The following is a 25,367-nucleotide window of genomic DNA, read 5'->3' as shown; positions in this document are numbered from 1 at the left end:
AGTACATGTTGCCAACATGGCTTTATACATACAAAGGGAAACAGTACGCAAAATACAAATCACTATGGTACTATAAAGGATGTGATGGAACTAAAAATAATAATGCTATTACATATATTGCCCACTTTTTTTAAAAAAATAATCTATATTTGGTATAATATAGGAATAAAGCCATACTACTTATATTTAAAATGTAATAACTATTAGCCCAGTACTCATCCCGATCTAGGATTTTGTACACATTGAGAAATATAATGTCTATCTGTAAAAAAAATTGAAAGAATAAAAAGGGCAATTTTTATTTAATAGCCATTTCCGGTGTAGTAATAGATCTATTTTTAATATAATAAATTTTATATCATATTAAAGGGCTATTCTAGAGCTATTTAACAAAATTTAAATTATCTCTTTAGGTTAATTATTTTTTGAGATATTTAAAATTAAATATAGTGTATTTTGAAATTTCCGCGTTTCTAAAGATGGCCATATCTCATGAAGTAAGCTGAGTTGAGAATTAAAATTTTATAATTTTACTAGTTAGTGTATATACCACCATCATACAAATTTTAAAAAATATCGAAGAGGGTCGGGTTGAATCTTCAGTTGATTTGTACGAATACAACATATATACCTTGGCGAAATTATCTTTGAGTTAAGACTGAGAAAACTTAGATTAAATTATTAAATCACTTGTTGTCGTAGATAATAAAAAGAATCTTAAGAAATAACAAAAGAAAAACCTTATCCTTCAAATCACAAGAATTTGCAAGACCTTATGACTTCTACAGTGAACTCCTATGTATTTGCCAATCACATTAATACTAACCTAGACTGACAATTTATTCATTTAAAAAGTGTACACATTTGTGACTCTCACCTCTTATTGAAAGTTAGCACAAATTCATGGCACAAGCCAATAACATTGGATGCTGTCTACCCGAAAAGCATCGAATTTATTTATTTTATTATATATAACCATATGTGGTAGTGGCAATTCAAACAAAAAAAAATACATATTTGTTAAACAATACCTTTGGCACCGTCTAACATAAGCCAACATGAGCACTTTCTTTTTTTGTCAGTTTAAATGTAGATGAATATTTTCCAATAAATCCATAGCTTAATATAAACTAAAAAAAAATGAACATTTACATTATAATTTTTGGGTATCTGTTAAATTGAAGGTGTACGCTATTTTCAATACTAAAATGCCACAAATATTTATAAATCCATAGTCTAGAGGTTCCTAGAGGGGAGGGGGGATTTTATCTTCATATATTTTAAAGGAGGTAAGAAATAAAAAATATTTTGAGAGTAAATATTAAGTTACCTATATATTTTTTTCCTCTCATAAAGATGCTGTACTTGTTTGACCGATCTAATTTAAAAGGATAAGACAGGATTGTATAAATTAATGATATTAATGCTAACCACGATTCATTAAAAGTGTAAATATACTGATGTCCGCTATTAAAAGACATTACGAAATTCTTTCAATAGTACCTACAACCAATCACAATGACTTTAACATTAATGACATTTATATGATTAAATTATATTATATTACTAAAAGGTAGGAATAAATTAATTTATTTAGACTTTCTTTAAATATAAAAAAAAATGTTTAAAAACATGTTCGCTGTAATTATAAGGTATGATGGTTTGAAAAGTATTTTATTTTGTTTATTCGAAATTTTGAGATTTTTTTTTAAATATAAAAAAATTAAAATATAAAAAAAATAAAGGAAAATGTATGTGTTGTTTTTTGACAAATAAATATTAAATTAAGGAAAGGAAAGAAAAAGTGGGCATTCATTCATGAATTTAAATATTATTTTTGCCTTCTATCTAATAAATAAATATAAAATATATATTTTTTTTACAATACAATTACAAATGATTACAATTTAAAAATCGGATAATAAAAAAAAGGATAAAAATGTATTAAGAATCTATTTTTTGTTTTTTTTAAAAACCAGGTCCTAATTAAAAATCACTTTTTAGAAAATTATTAAAAATATGTATTTAATATAAATATATTTGGGGGAAAAAAATTCATCATTTACAAGGGTAATTTTATATCAATTTTTTTACACAAATTTAAATTATATAAATAGTATATTTCAGGTTATATTAAAATTCTGCATAATTTATTATAAAACAATTTTCGTATTTTAAAAAAAAAGGGGAAATATCAATTATAAGAACCATAATGATAAAGATACAAGTTAAATTTAATCAACAGTGTACAGTGCATGGTCATCACTGATAGAAACCAGCTTTCAATAATATCAAGTCCTCTGATAAATTATATAAATTTGGAATCATACCTTGTTAGAAATAATACACATATTTTTCTTCAATTGTTGCCTCCTCCCCCAGTTCCGTAAAAATTTTCGTAGAGATTATAAGAATAACCACTCGTGTTGGAAGTAGCTACGATATTATTGTTTAAATTATTATTATTAATGGCACCGATATCGTTAAATTTGGTAATGGATACGTTTAGATTTCTTGAGATATGTTGAATTTGATTGTGGGAGTGGAAGGAGGCATTGGGAGGAAAACTATTGACTATAGAAATGTCTGGTTCCATCTGTCGTTGGTTGTATTTTAAGTTGTTTGGGTTGATGTAAGGAGCGTTATTGTTGTAATTAATAACGCTAGGATTGTAATTGTTGCCAGCGTCATAGTGATGATGGTGAATTTGTTTATTGGATAAGTTGGCCGAAGTCACGTTTGGGGATATGAGGTTATTTATATCGTACGGATGAAAAGGCATTTGATGAGAAGAGTGTGTTGTATTGTTGTTTGCGATGTTATGGCGAGGAGGATTCGAGGAAGATGCTACGTTATTGACATTGTGAGATATTTGGTTGATATTGGGATAATTGTTAGCGTGATGAACGTTGGTAGGTCTGGATTGCTTGGGGGGTTGAGGCTGCGGGTATTGAACATCAAATATGTTGTTTGCCACTAAATAAGTGCCGTTGTTAGAATGAGGAGGATTACTGTAATGATTATTCAAGTTATCCACATTTACTGGGGCGGCCACCTGCCCCGGAAATATCGCTGGGTGATTAGCCACAGTCGACGACGTTCTTTTCTGAATTTGATTCGAATTTTTGAGGTATTGTTGATAAGAAGACATGAGCTGGTTTTGATATTGGCCAGTCAGGGAGTCGTTATTTTTAGTTGGGCTAACTTTCGTCTTAAGATTGTTTGTATTGACGATAGGTTTGTTATAATCATTTGGAATATTGGGTTTCGAAGTAGAAGCTACTACAGCATGGTGATGAGAAGGCAGATGGGGTTGTTGCTGGGGTTTGTTCAATTTGATGTGCACTTTTGGTATGGCGTGAGTTTCATTCTATAAAAAAAAATAGGTGGAGGAAAGAGGAAATAAATTTTAATTACTAATATTTAAAATGATATGCAGCTCTTATTAAGATTCTTAAAATTAGTAATTTAAAAATATAAATTTTTATTTTTTTTTAAATACTTAATATTAAATCACGATAATCAATAAAAAAAAATTACCGGATTTGAAATTTGTTGAACTGTATAGGAAATTTCCCCGGCTTCATTGTTTTTATCTTTTGTACCTTTAGGTTTAAAAAATGAAATAATTGGTAAATGTTTAACAAACCTATTATGACCTTAAACTTATTAAGATTTCGGAATATTTTATATCACACATCAAAAAATAGGTATAATAATAAAGCAAGAGTTGTTAAAAAAATACTTTTAAAATGTAGCTAGACACTGCACCAATGTATCGAAAAGATAATAAAAATAGGGAAATATAATTGGGCTAGTTTTCCGATACTGATTCAACTCGAAAACTAGCTTTATTCCAAAGGTATTAATGATATACATTTAACACATTCATAATTTTAATCGCTTATTTATGCTGATATAAGATAAAATGCCTCTAAATGGACAAACCTTGTCGATTCAAAACTAATCGCTTAATTTATTAGTGTTTCCAATTTCGATAATATGGGTACAAATCAAACAAATTTTAGAAAAAAGGATATTACTTTTGTGATGAGATTTTGGCAAATGGGTTCTCTGTTGAGCCTTGGCTTCTCTGCAAGCTTTAATGGCTTTGACATCATCGTCATCTTCCTCATTAGGGTCCAATTTTAACATCATTTCTTTGAACTTTGATTCATAAGTAATTCGATAAATATAATATATAATAAATATGCAGCTAATATATTTAGATATTTCCATGTAATCCTTTAAACAAACATTAAGAAAAAATGAATGATACACATACCTCCAAATACTGTCTAATGAGATTGAGTTTATCCTGAGTTGTATAGGTATGGTCGGGCATTGTGGCATATAATTGATGGGAAGCGCGGCTCAAGTAATCGACTGTTGACTGTGGCTTAAAGGTGGGTAAATATTTGCGATTTCCGCCTATGGGTTTATCGAATACTTTACTAGTATCCATAGGAGAGTAGTTGGCTAATTTACTGGATATATATAAAATAAAAGTGATTTGATATTATATTTTTATATAAAGCCTTACAGACTAAATTAATATTTTATAATAAACATTAAACTAAGATCAATGTAATTTTAAAGACAATTGACTTTGGTAGCAATATATTGTATCTAATAAAACAAATTTCATCCATGATGCAAAAAAAATTAAAAAATATTACTAGTATATACGATATTATATTTAAAAAAGTATAAATATACTTGTCAGTAAGGCCGTAGAGATTTTTCAAAAATTGCCTCAAATAGAGGAGCAAGAAATATCCCTGAGATGCGACGCAGCACTCATATAGAGCTAAAGGCTTATCCGGAACCTTAGCTTAAAAATATGTTAAATCATAAAACATTATTTTTTATAAATTTACGTAACCCATTTATTTAAAATAATACACACAAAAAAAGGAAGATATGAAGCATATTTTTTATTTATAAAATATTTCATTGCAAAGGCCTATGAGATATGGATCTGCAAAAGTAGGCCCAATCGGGTTCTAGCTGGGTCAGGCCTAATATTTTTTAAGAAAATTCGGGCCAGGTCGGGCCTTACAAATTTTTTTAAATATATCTAAATTTATAAATTTTATGTTGAATTTTTTATGTAAAATAAAAATATAAGATTTTATTTATAGAAACTAGACCCCATATAACATATATCGTTTATTTTGAGTAATTATAAAAAATTAATTTTTATATTTAAATAAATAAGGGCTGGGTGGTTAAATTTTTTCAAAAATATTTCTGGTTCGGGCTGGGCCGGGTAAAATTTTTTTAGAAAAAATTCGGGCTATACTGGGCTTGAAAAATTAAGCCCGATGCAGATCACTACTATGAGATAATCATTAATCCTCTCTCTATATTGGCTTTATCTAGCATATACAAATAAACATACGAAAAACCATTTATATAACTAGAGAAACCAAAAAAATATGTAAATGTCTTCAATTTGTAACTTCATGAAGTGATATTTAATTCATATACGAATATTTAAACCTAACAACTTGTCAATGTCATCATCATCTTCATAATCCTCGTTGAGATAATGGTTTTTGCTCTGAGTATCGCGACCAAAACACTTTTAATTGTATAATAAGAAGTAATTTACAAAAATCTGTAGCTTATAATTAATTAGTCATGTTAATTTAAAATCCTACCATGCAAATATTGAATAGTAATAACAATTAGAATCCTTACCTTGGGTTGCTTCAAGAAATTTCATTTGGAGATACATACTGCCCTCTTAATATAAATATAGAAAACCTCATTCTAATTGTAAGAAGTGGTATTTATCAATTCTATCAATAATTGCTTGATATGATTGACAAACCCCTCATTTCCTCGAACAAAACCAATCACACCACAGATACCTTTACCCTTTACATTAGTATTTTATTCTATGGTTATCGTACCAAACGTGGCTGATTGGTATTAAAACGACATGAAGTAATGAAATAATCTAATTTATACAATATGCAAATGTGGTCAGATATTGGCCATTCCAAAAGTTAACTTATCAAAAGGTGTCCTTATTTTGAAATAAATAAGATCAAAACCTCCGAGAAGGCTTGCAGAATGTTAGATCCCGTCACGGAAGTCATAATTTCCATTTGATGTAACACAAACAGCGGCTCCTCCTGATTAACGTAAGGGAAATATGCCAAATTGTCGGCTATGTAAAGCAATTCTTCCAGGGGAATTTTCTAATATAAATTAAGACGTTTTGTTTTTTTTAAAAATTTTTATATCTCGTCTTAGAAAGCAAGCAAATATAAAATATTACTGAGAAAAAAAAATGTGCTTAAAATTAAGTCAAGTGACCCCAGATAAATTTAAAGATATTTATTTTTCAGTTTGTTTTTCAAGAATAAATAAAAAAAAGTTACCTTAATTCAAATAGTAAAATGAAAGATATATTTTTAACATTAACATTACAATACCGATTGCTCGTCAAAAAGTTTAAGGAGGGAATCGATGAAAAAACGCCTTTGAGCTTTGGAATTTCTCAGGAGGGTGTACAGAAATCCTAGGGTTGAAAGGGGTTGAGTATTCGCGTTCGTGACGGTACTTGGCAAATTGGCGCTATTGTTAGCGCTCGTTTGCGAAACGTTGGCAGTCACCAAGCCTCTCACTATATTACTAGTCAGGTTATCAGTATCTTTGCTGCTATCGTTAGCGTTTTTGTTTTGGGATTTTTTATTTGGAGAGCTCGATGGCTCTGTACTAATTGTGCTGTTGATAGATGTTGGCGGAGGATTGATGTAAGTTAACTGACATATCTTTTGGAGCTCAAAGGACTTTCGAGAGCCTGCTAAGGCTTTCATCTGAAAGCAAAAATTATTTGTGGGGCAAGAAAAAATTAATCGCTTTTTAAACTATAAAATGGCATAACATACAAAGGCATAAACTTTGTGATGACTTTTTTCTGAAATAAGAGATAGAATATTAAGATAAGATATCTCATCATCTTAAAAGCTTTTTCATTGATAATCTTACCCTGGCATAAGACCTAAGTAGTGTTGTTAAACGACTTCATTTATCCATATTACCTATCAAGACTTGACCAATAGATTTTCAAACTTTTAGGCCATCTATGGGCAGCTTGGCTAAAATCTTGAGTTCATCGTTATTAAAAATCGATTAAATCGAGCCGTTTAACAACAGTAGTCATAAATCTAATTTATTATCGTTATTTAATGAATAATAATACTTTCCTTAAAAAGTAACGCTTTTCCTACTTATCCTTACTACTACTTTACACCACCCATTAACGATAAAGAAGATAAATGTACCGAAACGAATCCCGGGTATTTAATGTCTATATCGCCCATCAGTTTGCGAGCTTTATTCTTGATGAGCGTGTTAGGATCGGTGGCCATGGCGATAAGATATGGCACACATTGCACTGGGTACACCAGACCTTGTTTGATTATGGTGGCGAGCACATTGTTGGAGCCGCATCTCACGTTCGTCTCCAGATCCAGGGACCGGTCCAAGATGTCCTTCAGGTATATCTGAACTATAGCGCTGCTAAGGCTGTACCAATATTAAACAAATCATGTTTATCTTAGAAAAAATATAATAGGTAAATACCTGGATGAGATCTCGTTAATTTCCTTAAAATCATCTTCTTTCTTGGTCTTTTCCCCTAAAAAAATAATCGATTTAATAATCATTATTTATAAAAATTATTAAGAAGTTTGTTTACATTCTTTGTTGGCCATAGTCGTCTTATTTTCTTCCTCTTGTAAATAGGAATATATATTTTTCAATACCTGTTAAAAATTATATTTATAATATTGGTGCATCACTTAAAAAAATAAAATATATACATATTAACTTATAGCTTTATAGGCTGCGTTTTGGGAATATTTTTTTTGATTAGTTAAATTGAAATGTTTTTTATATTTCGGATCTTTTAAAATGACGCCAATCATTTTTTTAAAAATCATTCGAAACAAATTAATCATCGTAAATAAAGATTATAATGCCTTTTAATGGTATTTGTCTTTCCTATAAATTTTATGTAATATAAAAATAAACTTTTTAAAATTATATTTCTCTCATTTTAAAAAATATTTATATTTTGAATTGCCATATAGAATCCATGGAGATTTGGGAGATAAAATTATTTGAAATACGATACATTTCCGGGTTTAAATTTAAAAATCGTACTCGGAAAATTATTTGAAACTCAGTGTTGAGTATTCTATACAGTGTTGTAAAACATTTCCTAATTTAAAAAATCGTCTGAAGAAATTTATTTGAAATTCAGTGTTAGGCATTCCACACAATGCTGAAATATACTTTAGGTAGATTCAAATTTAAAAAGCGTCTGCAAATTATTTAAAATTAAGATTCCTTCCAAATCCCCATGTGAAAAAAAAACTTATTCCTACATTTTTTTACAAATTTATAATTCAAACGAATATGTTAGATAAATAATGAATTTAAAAAAAACCGATATTAAATTCAAAAGAAGATAAAATGTCATCAGATTTTATTTATTTTTTAAATATCGTCGCCTGAGAATTAGATTATTCCATGAGCACTTATTTTCAAAAATGACCTTGTTTTTACATAAATCAATTTTTTTAAAAATATACTATTACATGTAAAATCAGAAATGTTTATAAAGTATGTTAAATAATAACCAAAAGCTCTCCTGTAAAATTATAAAAAGTGTAGATGGAATAATCAAATTCTCATGTGACGATATATAGTAGAGATCTGCAAAGTTAGGACCGAACCGGCCCGAAGCCCGTTCGGACCGGGCCGGTCCTAATTTTATTTTAAATAATCGGGTTCGGGCTAGGCCTAATATTTTAAAAAAAATTTGGGCCGGGTCGGGTCAGACCTTGGAATTTTTTTAATATCTAATATATTGAATTTTTTATGTAAAATAAAAATATTTGATTTTATTTATTGAAACTAAACGACATATAACATTTGTCTTTTATTTTGAGTTTATTTCTATATTTAAATAAATTCGGGCCGGGCTGGCAAAACTTTTTAAAAAAAATTTCGGGCCGGGCTTGAAAAATTAGGCCTGATGCAGATCACTAATAACAGTTCGAGGTTAAAAGAAATATAAGCTTCCTTTTTTTAAATTTATAATCAAGTGACATAAAACAGAACTTAGGGGAAATTAGGGACGCTTTTAGAACGGAAACAGTAATTCCGTGAAAGTTCCGGAACATAATTCTTTTAGTCGGAACGAGAACGCAACAGGAGCATAGAAGATGCATTTATTCCGAGTCCCCGGTTGGGTAGATAAAAAGAAAATTTAATCCGACCCGGTATCGGTTAAAAATCGGAATCTCGGTGGCGTTTCTTATCAAGCCTATTTAAAAAACGGATAAGAATCGAATTATAAAATATTTGTATTCGACTCTTTTAAATAAATAGAATAATTTACTATCCGTGCATATACGTTTAGTATTGTTTAATATTCTTATTTGATTGGCATAACTAAGAATGATAAATTATTTAATTTCTTTAAAATAATCGAATGTGATTAATTTATTAATATTTCAAATAATTTTTAAACTTAGTTTTGATTTGAATATAATTTTTAAAAAAATTTAAAAGCAGCAGTGGAATTTGTTTATAGAAGAATGAAATAAAAATAAAATTGCAGCGGAGATTAAACTTGGCATTTTAAGGTGACGGATATGGCAGGATCGGTTAAAAAGAGTTGATACAATTCTTTCGTTTTGGAATGGGATAAATAGCGTGAATAATTGATGCAGAAGAAGCCTAATTTTCGCGGAATGGCATATATATCCATTTTAAAAAAAAAGGAAAATTAATTATTTATAATATTGAATAGAAAGTTAAAAGTAGTATCAATCATATATTCTATGATATGGATAGAAGTAAACTAAAAAATAACTGGGCAACAATTATATCCAAAATGCGAATTCCTAATTTAAAAAAAAACAAGTTTATAAACCTTGAATCTAAAAATATTTGACTTTTCCCCTCCCTCTCCTTGAGAAGATAAAAAAAATATAAAGTGATGTTGTTGACAACTAGATGAGATATGAGTAGTTTTATAAAACGGCTCGATTTTAGCTAATTTTTAAAAACGGCTAACTCAATATTTTATTCAGAAAAATATTACGCATGCTTTCCGATTTTGCTCATAGATGGCATAAAGGTATTGACATCTATAAGCGAAATTTGTTGGCTTACGCCATATTTCTCTGGATAAAATATTGAGTTAGCCGTTTTTAAATATCGGTTCAAATAGAGCCGTTTAACAACATTAGATATGAGTATGGGCAGATTAAACTGGGTGGGTGGGTACAGCAAACCAATTATAGATAAAAAACATGGGGTGATGATGTTGACAAAGAGGCGAGATATAGGGAACTTAAACCGAAAAAGTGAGCAGGTCTATCCAGTTGACCCCAGTCAAATCCGTAAAAAATGGGTTTTAATAGTTTGTGTTAATCGTTATATGTGTAACAAACGTAACACGTGTACCTAATCCACTCAAAGCTTTTTGTTTGATAATTTCGTCTTTTTGGGTAACGAAATGGAAAAATATTTCGAAAACGCATTCGGACACGGGTATCTAAACATTGAAAATAAAACATTTTTAAAAAAATTAGGATGAATATAATTTGTCTGATAAAAAATAGGATATTTTGTATTTTTAGGGGATAAGCTTGCTAGTCTTATAAATACGATGTTTTAGCATTAGTAAGAAATTAATTTAACTACCAAAAAAAAGCTAATATAAAGTAACCATACAAGTCTACTCAAAACTTCAAATTTAAAAAAATAAATATAAATAAAATAGCAAAAAAGAATTTCTCTCCTAAAACGTAATTAGAAACTCAGGGATACAACACGTAATAAATATCGACTTGGTTCATGTTCGATTATCAAAAAACAATACCAGTTCGTTTTGAATTTTTAAAAATAGGTTCTGATCTTTTCGAATATAAACTTATTAGAATTATGTAAATAAGCACTTATTATAAAAAAAATTATTCACTATTCTCTAAAATAAGGTTAAAAAAGGGATAACTTGTAAGCAGTACTATTTTTCACATCGTCGCCTGAGAATTAGATTATTCCATTTCTTCTTTTTGTAATTTTATAGAAGAGCAAATTCAAAAATTAAATTGCCTTTATTTTCAATAGGATTTCAGACTTTATATTGGCTATAATTTAGCTTATTTTAAATATATTTCGAATTTTTTGTATAAAAATAGTATTTCTATAAAAAATTGATTTATGTAATTTTTGACAAAAAGTGGATATAGTATAATATAATTCTCAGGCGAATCCCCGTCAATCTTTAAAAAATATAATCCAATTTTATAAATAATTTTTGCTGCCTATAAAGCAATAATTATTTTGGCTGACAAAAATTAGATTAATATAATAATAATAATAAATTTTGAGAACGATTTTTTTTTACCAGATTGCAGGTGTTTAAAAATGGAATTTTTTTGCGATTGCAAGAGTTGAACTCGTGTCCTGAGTTGTCGGTACTTTTAACATTGTTAGATTTATCCATGTGAACTTTTTTGAAATTGGAATAATATTGATTTTCCCAAAATAGCAATTTTTCTTGAAAAATTTTCTGTCGATTTGTCATTTTTTTTAAAAACAAAAAAAAAATTAGGTAAATATTATTTTTATATTGCTTTTTAATGTCATTTTTCAAATAAGCAGTGCTTTACAAATATATTTTTTCTTTCTCTATCTAGTGAGTCTGGATTTGGGCTACTAGTTAAATTAATCAAATTTCACTAAAAACACATGATTTATATTATATAATCGCTTGTGACAAATAAAAGTTACATAAAAAATTTTTCGTTTTGATTCACTAGTTAAATTAATCGAAAAATATAACTACACACACCAAAAATAATCTACAAAAATAGCCCCCCCCCCTCTTTCCATCATAAGATTAAATTTACTATCTTAATACAATAAATTTCAATACAATATCCCCGATTTATATTAAATCTAAGTAAATAATGTCCATACATAAACTGATGCATTAAGGGCAATATTCACCCTTTATTTCATAACATCAAATACTTAATAAATTTTAATTAATTCCAATACTCTATTTCCAAATATGAATCCAAAAATATAATTATAAATTTTACAAGGATTACCAAAAAAAATTTATCATTACAATTGGTTCCCCTTTTGTAGGGGAGCTCCTAATTGTAAAAAAATAACAATTTAAAAAAACATTTCTTTAAAATTAAAAACCCATGCTGAAAAATGATATTCATCACTAAAAATAAAACTATATAAGTTAAAAATAACTCAAAATCAAAATACAGAATGATTTCACAAAAATCGAAAATATAAATCTAAATATAAAATTCATAATCAAAACAAAAGAAGATTCCACAAAAATATAATTTATAAATCTAAATAGAAAAATATAAATCGAGATTAATCCTGATTACATTAGAAACCAAATCCTTCATAACTGTGACACCTCCCCCTTTTACATGACTTAAGTAATTCTTCCACTTTAAATGGTGGCAACGGCTGAACCTGTTCATCGCATATCGGGCGACTCTACCTCTCCGTGCTCGTGTGCGTTGTCCTATATTTGGCGGCCTTCCATAATGCTCCCTGTGGCACCATCGTCGTATGTTCTGTAATCCATATCCATGCACAAAGCGATCTCCCTCGCCTTTCTACTTGATTCAATTTCGTCTCCAGATCTACCACTACTGAATCCTCCTGTGTCAACGTTCTCAACTCACTAGCTATCGGCAACATATCCCTACTGATGATGGTGGTTCTGACCAAGTGTGTCAGGTCCAAATATCTGCATAAGATTTAAACTAGCCAATGCAAGGACAGTGCACTAAAGCGCAGAGGCAAGGAGAGGAAGGCGCCCTATGTATGAAGAACAGATTCACAGTCGTTATCACTATTGAGAGTGAAAGAACAGGAATATTAAGAAATACTGGGGTCTCAAGAATTGGGAAAAGCAGGATTAGTCATGATTTATATTTTTCTTTTTAGATTTATATCGATTTTTGTGAAATCATCCTGTATTTTGATTTTTGAATTATTATTAATTTATATAGTTTTATTTTTAGTTATAAATGTTATTTTTCAGCATGTGATTTTATGGTTTTTAATTTTTAAGAAATGTATTTTTAAATAGTTATTTTTTATAACAATTAGGGCTGATAAAAGGGAGCGAATTATAATGATAATAATTCCTTTTTTATTTGGTTTAAATCCTTGTAAAATTTATATAACCATTCATTTGGATTCATATTTAGAAATAAAGTATTGGAAGTAATTTTGTGTTGAAATTGATTGGCATTCTTTCTCAAAAAATTTCGTCTTCAAATAAGCTTCCACAACCAATAAGAGGGTAAACGCAAAATTTGATAAATAGTTCATTTGATACAAATTTAAATTAAAGAAATGTCAGTATTTGTCTAGTATTTATGTCATTAGGTAAACATGAAGAAAATATAAAACAGTTTGAGATTTTTTTTTTAAGAAACAGAGATTTTCATCAAATTTAAATTTTATTAAAAAAACTTTACATAAGTTTAATTACTTTTTTTTAAATTATCTGATTATTTGAAATTTAAAAAAAAATTTATCTCTAAAAACTTGCAAAAAAAATCTTTCAAAATGAAATCAAAAAATTTTATCTTCAAAGATTTTATTCAAAAAAATTTGAGGATTTTTTTTTCAAACCCTGATATAAGATAATCGAATCGGGAGTCGATAAAAAATATTCATTTTTTTAAAAAAATATTAAACTTTATTCAATTTCATATCTTCTTGATCGAAATCAAAGTGCATACAAAGGAGACCAACAGTGTAAAGAGATCGGAGTAATAACGATTTTTTGGAATTTAACACGGGACAATTTTCGTTTTCGTACGTTTCCAGGGCCATCTTGTATAATATTCCTAATAAAAAAATAATCATTTAAGTTGATTTCGGTTAACAATAATTTTTATTTTTTTTAAATCTAATTTTATATATTTACGAGAAAAAAAATTTACGTAAATATTTTCTAATTTTAACAAAAATTTGATACTGTTTGAAATTGTTAAAATGGTTGGAGAATGTAATTTAAAAAAAATTAGCAATTTGCGATAAGGAAGAAAGAAAGCTATATTGCTTTTTCATTTTTATTTAAAAAAATAATTAGAATAACCGAAAAATCTGAGGAAGCAATCCGTCACCAATCCGTAATTGAAGGTGACTTGTTTAACTATATCGGCTAAGCAAGCTACACAGCCTTCTAAAACCTAAAGAAAAAAAACAATAATGTATTTTTTATATAGTATATCGTTGGCTAAAGATTATATTGTTCTATCTATATCCATTTTTTATGAGCATTAAAATTTTTTTTTATGTATTATAGATAGGAGATTATAGTTAATGCAAATAAAGTGTTATTTTAGCATTCTTATTGGTAATATGAAAAAATACGGTGGGTGCAAATGGATAAATATCCAAAAAAAATAAATAGATTTTGCAAAATAAAATGATATAAGAAAATTATAATATCCAGCCATCGATATGTCGCATGATTGGAATTTAGGATTTATAAGATCATATATAGCGCTCATTTTTTAAAAGTTTTTGACTCCGAATGCCAACATTTATAGTATCTCTAAAACCCCCCCTATAAATTTCATAATTTTTTGTTCGTGGCTTTTTCGTATAAGTGGTAAGAATCCATGAGGATTACAGAATCTCATTTTATATCATTTATTGAGGGGCGATTTTTAAATTTGGAAAATTTTATTTGATTCCAGCAAGAAAATTTCTGCCAATCAAATTTGTGTACTTAACAATTTATACGTAAAACACTATATAAAAATACCAAAAGTTTACGACAAAGTTTGTCTGAATCCCAGTGTGGGTATTTTTATACGTTTTAGGAATAAAATTTTCGGTTCAAATAAGAATTTTTTTAAAAATCGCACTCAGTAAATGATTTAAAATTGAGATTCCGAATCCACATGGATTCTATATCCCAATCAATGATGTATACAAGATTGGCGATTCGTGAATTAAATGTGACCACATATAAGAGTCAGCTGTAGCGCCATTTTGTGGTTTGCATGCTCTATTTATCATTATATGAATGCTGCACAATGTCACTTAATCGACGTGCAAAACATAAATGGCACTGCAGCTGGATCATATGTGTGGACACTTTTAAATGCATTTAATGAATAAATCGCTAATCTATTAGTATACATTATAGATTCCAATACATATATATATATCTATGAAAAATCGATCTCGATTAAAATTGTGTGAAATAGGGTTTAGGTGTGGAATTGCGATTCGGGTAAAAACAAATCTTTAAAAAAATTAATTCCTATACCCTGAATTTACCCCTAGGACTACACAAAAATATTACCATATCATCAAATCCCTCAATTGTTATTGTATTGTTAATTTAAAGTTTAAAAGCCCTAGCTATATATAGAACCTTCAACAACTTATAATATTCTTTACATTCAACATATACTATAAAGATCAATCTCATTGATGTGACCCCCCCCCCCATTATTATTTAAATTTTTACTTAAATAAAGTTTATTAAGCGCAATTGTTATTAACATCCCCAATACATAAGCTAATTTTTTTATTTATAGATCCAAATGAATCGCCCATGTAATACACAATTTTAATACAATTATTTATTAAAATCCCCTCTCCAAACTAAAAAACTAACCATCTTAATGCGAAAATTATTTAGTATCCATTCCCTTCCGAGAGTATCCTTCAAAAACAAGTAAAACATTAAATAATAGGTAAATTACTAGCATGCCTTGCGTGACTATAAGTCTCATGAGACTCTCCTCTAAGTGGGATAGGAATATAGGGTTGGGATGTCCCATCTTGGGTACAGTTAGCCTGAATATTTTAGCGACATAATGTATGATCATGTGGTCGTCTTGGATCTGAAATAAAATAATTTATTAAAAAATAAACAAAAATTTGATTTTTGGTGTGGAACGTAACGGATCAATATTTTTAAAAAAGCAACGATGAAACAAATTATAAATGACTGCTTTAATTCATGATGTATTTTTTTAAGGTTATAGTAAACATATTTATTAATAAACTTATATTGAATTTAGCCTTCTAAACCCGGTCCGACCAAAGTAGGATTAGAACCGGGTTGAGTTTAAATTAAAATTCAGCTAATCGTTAGACTAGGCCTAAAACTAATTATTCGTTATTCGTTTTGAAAATTACTTTGAACCCGAATTATTGATGTTAAACACCAACATTTAGTCAACTAAAACACGATTCAAGTCGAGTTTTTATTCGAAGACTCTGACTCCTAGTGACCAATTTAGTCAACTAAATATACGAATTTAGTTGAATAAAAGTAGGAACAATTTAGTCAACCACTTAAATGTAGAAAAATGCCCCGTATTGGTAATATAACAGATTCTGTAAAAAATTATAAAATTTTTATACCCAAAAAAATATCAAATCTTTTCATTTTTTTTTATGGAATCTATTAGATTATAAAAATAATAGATATATGACGCTTAGTTTTTTACAAATAAATATAATTTAATATTTTAAATTGTAAAAATAAAATATTCTATCAAAAATGAAAAATAGCGCTAGTTGACTAATTTGGTTGCTCAATAATATTTAGTGACTAAATATCCTCGTCATTATCTGATCGAGAAATTATTTTCTAACAAAAACTTCCTTTTTTTAAACTTTTTTACTTTATTTCCACAAATCTATTCATCTTTTTTTCTCTTACAGAAATTTAATAACAAAAATAGTTTAGATAAAATATTTTATAAAAAATTTTATTATAACAAAAAATTATATAATATGCAATTATTTTTACATTGCATTTTTGGGCGAGGTACGGTTGGAGCGTATCGCAATGTTTAACAGTGAACTCAGGATCTATCTTAGTAAACAAATACAGCGTACTGAGGCATGAGACCAATTTTTGACTTCTAAGTTGCGATGTTTCTTTTCGAGGGATTATCAATTTTTAAAAACATTTATAAAATATATTTTTTCCTTCTTTTCCTCTATATTTTTTCTTTCTAACTTTCTTACTTACTTCATATATATGAACATATAATTATTAAAAATAGGTAGATGATAAAAGTATAATGGAAAAAAATGATATTAAAAGTAATATCGAATTTAAATCTAGAGCTGTATATCGACCGATATATCTCTAAACAATCGTTGAAAAATGGCGAAAAGTAAGCTACTGATATAAATCGGGTCTAATTTTTCAGGCCAGGCCCGGCTGAAAACTTTTTGTAAAAAAAATTGGCTCATATGTCAAAATTTAAGCCCGAACCAGCCAGGCCCAAATTTTTGTTAAAAGTATTATGCCCGAATTAAATACAAACCAATTTTTTTTAATTGCTCGTGAGCTCTATTTTCAACAGCAGGAAAAAAATTAAGCTGAGGTTATCGTTTTTAGCGAAATCTAAGTTTAATTCATTTTTTTTAGTCGGGCTAAAACAGTTAAAAATAAAGCAATTAACCAACTACATCTTCAACGATAATTTAAATAATGTCTTTCCCCATCATCACAATGCATGACTGGATTTAGATATTTGTAATAAGAAACGCTCGTACAGAGAAAAAGAAATGAGTAAAAAAATAAATAAATAATAAAACCAGTTCTATTTTCGTCGATCTTCATGATTTTATCGATCAAGGCGTGAACTATTTTTGTTCCTGCTTTGTAAACGTTTTGATAATTTGGGTCTTCCGTATTTGAAAGCAACTGAAAAGTATTATGTATTATCATTTTAAAAAAATACAAAACTTACCTTAGGTATAGTTTTAAAAACGGCCCAATTGGATTTTAGCACAAATAATATTATGTAAGCCTGGAGTTTTGCTCGCTTGCCAAATCTCGAGGCTTACATAATATTATCCTGGCAAACATTTTGATCCGGATATTTTTAAAAATCGACCCGAATCAGGCCGTTTAATAACACCAATATTTAGGGACAAAAAATAAATTCTTTTTTTGACAAAAAAATCGATATATTTAAAAAAATCAAATATCCTTTTTGTATAATATCCTTAACTAGAACTGAAAAATGAAAAATCGAAGCGCTTTTTTTTGAAAATTCAAAAACAATTACCAATTTTTTTAGAATAAGTTTATTTTTGTATGACAATGTATTGTTTAAATTCCTGAATATACAATGTTTAACAACTAAGTTATCACTCATTTAATTAGAAAAATATGTATGCTATCTAGCAATGTATATTTAGGAACAAAAGGATACTTTTGAAAATTTCTTTCTTTACATCACTTTTATATTATATCCTTAAAGGGCTAGAAAATGAAAATCTAAATCTTTTTTTTTTGAATATTCAAAAAATATTATCAATTCTTTTTAAAATAATTTTTTTTTGTAAGATATGATTATTTTTTAAATTCATGAATATTTAACGTTTAACAAATAATTTGTGACTAATTTACTTAGAAAAATAAAATTTGTGTAAATAATTGAGGGTGGAGAAAAAAAAATATGTACGCTATCTAGCAAAGTTTCTATAAGCTCGGGTCCTTGCTCCATAAAATGATTCACCGTCTCTGTAATGTTGGATATCTTTTTCTCCACCGTCTCGTTCGTAAATTCCGGGTTAAACCACATGGCTTGAAACACCTCGATCACCAATTTCTTATTGAAATTTGTTTTTTTTACGTTACATAAAATTTAATTTACATTTCTCTCTCTTTCATGTTAGTGTTATACTATCAATAATTTTTTTTAAGTGAACAGTTATTGAGAAGAGAAGAAGGTAGCGAGGTTTAAGAGGCCGTCCGGGCTAATTTTAAAATAATGAGCTAGGATGGCGTCTAGTAAATCCATCCTGGGATTTGTAATTAAGGTTGTTAAAAAGCTCGATTAGAATTGATATTTAGAAACGACCAAATTAAGATTGTAGCCAGAAATACAAACTTTCTGCCATATAGGAGCAAAGAAGGTTAATATAATATTATTTGGGTTAAAATCTTAATCGAGTCGTCTTTAAAAATCGACCCGGGTTTTTTAACAACCCTGTCTGTAATGTATATGTCGCATTGGGATATGGAATCCAGATTCTAAATCATTCACTGAGGGCAATTTTTGAATTTAATTTGACCGGAAATATATTTCAGCATGTAGTAAATCTCCACACTGCGAATTTCAACAATTGTCAGATTCTTTGCACTTTGATAAATCTTTTGCCTTTTACCGGGAACTTTATAACTAGTCTCAATTCATATTGATTTTTTTATACGAATTTTTATTAAAAATAATACGAATGTTTATGTCGAAAATTCTTAGAAATTTATAGTGCAGGTACTCAACATTCATGAAGAATTGCGCTCATTAACCTTTTTGCCCCATCTGCCTAACCATGGTTTTTATAATTGACCCACTAGCTGATATATCTAAAAATTTAGTTTTAACCCGTCCATCCAATATTTAAAAATTATATTTATTTTTAACGTTTATTTAATTAAACTCCAGAGATATATTAATAATTAACCCATGCATTGCCCCTCCCTTACATTTTAAAAATATTTTTTATGCCAGCCACCCACCAAATTTTTGAAATTCGGGCTAACCGCCCTTTGCAGAACTGTACACTATTTAAATATATACTAGAATACATTTCTAGCTAAATCAGATTTTTAAAATCGCCCTCGGTAAATATTCTAAAATCGAGAGGTTCCAAATCCTAATGGATTCAATATCCCATCCCAATACGGCCTATATAATAATAAATAAATAAATATATTTTAAATGTTCTTATAACAACTCTTCTACAGCATGAACACTTAATCCCTCGCCCTGCTTTGTTTACCTACTATTAGCCCAACTTCACAGTGAAAGTATGTATGTATATCAAGGACATATGATACTTGCATATAATACTGATGATTCACATATATGCATTCTGAGGTGTCGCCGAATCAGCTGGTGACGCCTTGGTTTCCCCCATATAATAATTTTTATAAATAAATAAAAAAAACTTTGCAATTTATTTTAAGTTGGGAAACTAAAATGGTGTCACCAGCTGATTTGCATTGATACATATATGATGAAACCAATCCAGGTAATTAAATGAATCATAAGTCTAGCTAGAGATACTATTATATGCTTTATGATGCATGTTATAGGAAATATTACTTTGATTCCTTCTTCGTCGTGTATTCTGCGGACTAGCTTGCAGCAAATGGAGGTTATGTTTTGGTATTCGGGGAAATCGTTGCAAATGTCCCTCAGTATACGGATGACGCGTTTCCTGACGCTAACTCCAGTATCCTTTTTTTATATTTTTAGGGTTTGTTTTTTTATAGGAATAAGTTGTATTCATAAAAATTTATATTTATTAGGCAATCTATCATAGCATAAATAAAAAACCAATAGGACAATAAGTAAAACCTCCAATTCGTTATTATTGTTGTAAAGACCCTTCGCCAAGAATGTTAAAATTAAAATTGTTAAAACCATTATCAAACCGCGTAACAACTAATAGAACTCTGATTTTTTTTAAAAAAACACCCAATACGATGATATAATTTAGAAAATGTCCATTTTACCCTCCCTTTTCGTTGGATAATATCATATATTACTGCTAACGGAAAAAATAATAGTTTTAAAAAAAAATCTTTGTAGCCTTAAACAAACTAAACACTTTGACTGACGTTATACATATGACAGAAGATTTGTTTAGTAGATGGCTTCTTAAGCCCTCTTTCCGAATAGCAATCCTTGTAATTTCTTTCTACAAAGGAAAGTTGTATAAAAATTGAGTGTTAGTTATACCAAAATCCGTTCTGCGATCATGTTAAAGTAACGAGGAATGAGTTCGGACCTGGCCAGAATGCATTTGCCGATTAGTTCGACGGCCGCTTCACGTACGCTAGGGGATTGGTCCATGAGCCGAAGATGAATAGTTGATTGCACGTTTGTCTATTGTTAGAATTAATTTTAATTTCGGAAAAAAATGTTAAATACGAGAATGAAAATTTTAAAAAACGTAGTAATTTTTCATCTATCCAAAAATTTTAAAAATGATTTAAATTTGAGCTAAGTTAATTCATGGTTTACATTAAATAATATTTCGCTCAAAATAATTTCTATAAAAAAAGAGAAAAATTTTTTTAAAAAAGAAGATTACCTGGGCTAATATACCGGGATCTGCTTCGATAATATTGGCCAAACATTTCATAGCCTTAGTTCTGATAGCTATTGCCGACTCGTGAACTACTTTCATAATCTTTTTCGGCAAAAAAAAATTTGGTAAATCTCATTTACGAATAAATATTGATATATTCTATATTTTCTAGGACGTTTAAATTAAGCCAATAAGTAGCGATAAAAAAAATAAAACATTTAGCAATAAATATATTTTTTGGTTTATATTTAATTTATTGTGCCCAAAATAAAATCAAAAAACTTTATCGAAAATAAACGAAATTTCGAAAAATAAAAACGTGGGCAAAAAATTTATCTTTAGGTTATCCTTAGGGTTTTGGAACAGGTATTGAACAGTTAGATTTATTCTTTTTTGTTGCTAAAAATTTCTATCTACAAATCAAAAGAAATAAGGCCTTAAATTTATAGCTCAATAATTTTAAAAATTAGGGCTTTATTTCTTTATCCTTCTCATCTGGTTTTAGTGAATTGATACTTTTATCAAGTGAGCAATTGAGTTGCAATAGCTTAACAACTAGAATCTTACTTATAGTCCAACTAATAATATGTTTGCACAGCATTATTGGGTCATCTCTAAAGGTAAACGTGGATTAACGTCATACCTCCTTAAACCTAATAATTAGAGGTAGCCACAAAGAAGCCAACATAGCAAACATTCTCGAACAAAATCTATCATCACATGATACAGTCTGGGACCTGACGGACTGAGTCCCATCTCACAAATCTTATCATTTGTGACTTTAACTTGTGTCTTGCTCATTCCAGTAGGACAAAAATTATGAATCCCCCTTAATATCAGATAAATCAAGAAATGATAGTTATATTTCAACCATAGTTTGAAAACGGAAATCAGAACCCCGGAAACCAGGACAAATCTAAGAACCGTAACCCACTAATCGTTTAAACTAACTGTAGTAAACCTTGTCTTTGGGCTCTATAATTCGGGCATAACTACCACATATTATAAAGTGCCTTGATAAATTTGAATGTCTAAGTTGAGCAAAAACTTTGCTCCTTGTGGTGCATAAATTAGGTAAATTATACTGTATACTATCTATCTTCCATCACAATTATTCTGCTTTTTGACTCAAGCTCTAAACCTCCTTAATTTATTAAGCCATAAAATTAAGTTAAGACCCTTTTCAAAGGAACCGAGAGAATCTCTTTTTATCTACTAAAATAAATGCAAATAGCAAATATATATTTTTTAGTATTATAGTATTATTTAGTAATAATATTTATTTCGTATATCACGTGATATATATTTTATCATACTATTCGAAAGTGGCGTGATATTATTAGATAATTCATATTATTTCTTTATATATTTATATATGGCGTGTGATGTTCATGTGACTTGCTTTTTTAGGGATCCGAACTGAATATTGGTTACGTTCAGATTCAGATAAAAATGGCGGTTCAAGGTTCGGTTTCGTAAAAAATAAAAATAATCTAATTTAAATTTAATGTGTCGTATCTTAATTATTTTATTTTTTTGCAAAATGAAAGTGAAACGGCTTAAATATTTTCTTAATAATAATGATTGATCTGTTAGTTAAAATACCTATAAAATCTATTATATTAATCATTTTTTAATATTGGTTCTTTTATCTTTAACGGCCTTCAGTCCCATTCAGGAATAAATCAAATATTGAATCGAACAGTAACGAATATGAATGGTAAATTCAGTTTTATTCGAATACGTTTATTCAATTTAAAATTTTCGACGAACGAATAATTGGTTTTATTCAACCTAATTATTCGGAATAATTATTTAATATAAAATTAAATAAAATTATTTGTAATTATGCATCAAATGCTCGTGAAGCATTTTTCTCAGTTCTCAGCTGAATTTGATTTGCTGTCAAAGAAACAAGAAGAAAAACTTTTAGCCTAAAAAATTACCTTAGCATTTTATAAATTAAATTAATATGAATTTTAATTTCGTTAATTACTTAGTAGCATTGTTCTTTATCATCAAATTAATATGATAATTTTTATATTTAAAATTTAAAAAGAATTTCAAATAATTTAAAACAAAATACAAATAGAAATCTTTATAATTCTTACTAATACAAACAATAAATTATTTGAATACCAATACCTTATCAATTCGTATGATCGTTTTATGATAAAGCCTAGTAATGTAATATTAAGTTAAATAATAATAATTTCTTTTTTAGAAATAAAACACAATAACCCAAAATGGTTAAAAAAATATTTTTTATAAAGTGACTTACTTGACCAAGGTATATATCATAGCTTCTGCATAATAAACGTTTGGAAGCCAAATATTTTGCTATAAAAGTTGACTGCTCGGTATCTAAATGTATGCTATAAATAAAAGTTGGGAGTTATGTTCTATTAAAATAATGTAAATCGCTTTTTTTAAGATTTTATAATTCTCATTTCAACATTTTATTTTAATTAGGGATATATATATAACTGTATACTTTTTGATATCCTTGGACAAGCATTTCCCGCTCATGCCCACGTAAGTGGCTTGATAAGCTGCCTGCGATTGGGCTCCGTCTATGCATCTTTCCCTTTCTTTCGCGGTAACATCGACCTGACTAGCGGAAAGTGAGCCGTGGTTTTCCCCTTTTTCTTCTTCCCTTTTTATGACAGCATCCGATTCGTTCGCCAGCTTCTCGTGACTCGAATTTTGAATGTTAGATTTCTTGAAAACGCTGGAAGCGACATTACCGACACTATCACTGTTATAGGTCGGTGGCTTGAGAGAAGGATAAACAAACCCTACGAGGAAATTTTTGTGATACTCCATGAATTCAAGGCTGTTCTCGTCGATGGGCACCTTTTTTTTCTTGGAATTTTTACGTTTAGCGGTGGAGGATGATGATGATTTTAATATATTTTTTGGAGGGGTCAAAGTGGCTTCTGTCGTAGTGTCGCCCTTTTCGGGTTTGATCGAAGAATTGGATTCTAACGTTTCATGATTTATGCATATATTTTTTTTAAGTAAAAAAAATTTCGGACTATATATGCCCGGCGCAGACTAATAATATGACCTTAAAACCCCGGGCTGAGCTGAGCCTAAAATTACAAATCTGGATGAGACGTTTTTTTTAACAAATAAATTTAAATTATCGAAAAATCACAATGAGTTAGTACATTTAAACATTCATTCAATTCTTATATTTTCGAATTCTCTTTCAAATTATTCCTCAAAATATAACCAAAATTATCAAATTTTAAAAATACGGGCCAGACAAGGCTATACCTACAAAAAAAATTAAAAAGAAACCTCTTATGCAAGGCTTTTTAATATTTTTTTCTTCTCTTCACGTTTATAAATCACGTTTTTCCGTATTGGTATATATTGAGCAAGGGGCCAAAGGGGAAAATTTTTTGCTTAAACGCGCATAACGCCATTGTAAAAATTTTTATGGTTATTTTCAATGTCCTAACATCTGTTCCCTCTCGTTATTTTTATTTATTAGATCAAAATTAGCAAAACCTTCTTCCTTTTTCAGCTTGACTCCGCCATGTTTGCTGGTTTTAATTTTACCGCTACTCTTTTTTTTGCGGGTTTTTTTTCTGCTCCTCTCGCCGCTTTTGTTGATGTACTTGGGGTCGTAGGTTTTGTCGTTATCCTCGGAGGAATGAGAGGTGTGGCTCGAACCCGAGCTCTCGTCGTCGGACGAATGTGAGGAAGAATGGCTAGAAGATTCATTTCCGGATGCACTGTATAAGTTAATTAAAATATCATATTATGAATGACATGAAAAAATAATCATTTCCAACTTGCTATTTTTAAAAAAAGTTATTATTTTAATTTATAAGGGGAAAAAACAAATGACTTTTTTAGTGTTGGTTAAACGCCCGATTTGGGTAGAATTTTTAAAAAGGGCCAATTAAGATTTTAGTCAAAATAATATTTTGTAAGCCTGGTTGCTCATAGATGGCAGATAGGTATGGACCTCTATTTGCCAAACCTCGAGGCTTACATAATATTATTTTGACTAGGAATTTTTTATATATTTAATATAATATTTTTTAAAAAAGAATTAATTAATTTTAGTTAAAAAAAAATTGATAAGAAAATGGAGTTAATTTCTATTCGTTTTTTTAAAGGGTACTTTTAAATAATTTTTTTTTGGTTTTATTTTTCAG

The 25,367-nt window shown here is 28.8% G+C and overlaps 1 protein-coding gene across 1 annotated transcript in view; it reads right to left on the bottom strand.

Moving 5' to 3' along the window:
- Positions 1-1,661: 1,661 nt before the first annotated feature.
- LOC135928524 (nipped-B-like protein A) overlaps positions 1,662-25,367 on the bottom strand; it is a 45,228-nt gene continuing 21,522 nt past the window's right edge. Inside the window, exons 24-49 of the mRNA XM_065464980.1 lie at positions 24,712-24,938; positions 23,687-24,176; positions 23,474-23,567; positions 21,196-21,294; positions 20,841-20,987; positions 20,202-20,336; positions 18,555-18,701; positions 17,680-17,788; positions 16,880-17,010; positions 15,822-15,962; positions 14,195-14,288; positions 13,792-13,943; positions 11,447-11,611; positions 10,501-10,591; positions 9,662-9,768; positions 7,718-7,784; positions 7,603-7,657; positions 7,302-7,545; positions 6,450-6,833; positions 6,066-6,212; positions 5,506-5,587; positions 4,720-4,834; positions 4,286-4,487; positions 4,044-4,167; positions 3,541-3,605; positions 1,662-3,370 (exon numbers count right to left, since the gene is read on the bottom strand). Coding sequence (XP_065321052.1) covers positions 2,360-3,370; positions 3,541-3,605; positions 4,044-4,167; positions 4,286-4,487; positions 4,720-4,834; positions 5,506-5,587; positions 6,066-6,212; positions 6,450-6,833; positions 7,302-7,545; positions 7,603-7,657; positions 7,718-7,784; positions 9,662-9,768; positions 10,501-10,591; positions 11,447-11,611; positions 13,792-13,943; positions 14,195-14,288; positions 15,822-15,962; positions 16,880-17,010; positions 17,680-17,788; positions 18,555-18,701; positions 20,202-20,336; positions 20,841-20,987; positions 21,196-21,294; positions 23,474-23,567; positions 23,687-24,176; positions 24,712-24,938 — 4,825 coding nt within the window. The 3' untranslated portion in view covers positions 1,662-2,359. The remainder of the gene's footprint in view (positions 3,371-3,540; positions 3,606-4,043; positions 4,168-4,285; positions 4,488-4,719; positions 4,835-5,505; positions 5,588-6,065; positions 6,213-6,449; positions 6,834-7,301; positions 7,546-7,602; positions 7,658-7,717; positions 7,785-9,661; positions 9,769-10,500; positions 10,592-11,446; positions 11,612-13,791; positions 13,944-14,194; positions 14,289-15,821; positions 15,963-16,879; positions 17,011-17,679; positions 17,789-18,554; positions 18,702-20,201; positions 20,337-20,840; positions 20,988-21,195; positions 21,295-23,473; positions 23,568-23,686; positions 24,177-24,711; positions 24,939-25,367) is intronic.

Source organism: Gordionus sp. m RMFG-2023, chromosome 4 (genome assembly GCF_954871325.1).
Source record: "Gordionus sp. m RMFG-2023 chromosome 4, tfGorSpeb1-WG-v2, whole genome shotgun sequence".
In the NCBI taxonomy this organism is placed as follows: Eukaryota; Metazoa; Nematomorpha; class Gordioida; order Chordodea; family Parachordodidae; genus Gordionus; species Gordionus sp. m RMFG-2023.
The sequence above is the reverse complement of the archived record's forward strand: the minus strand, read 5'-3'. Positions and strand labels throughout refer to the sequence as shown.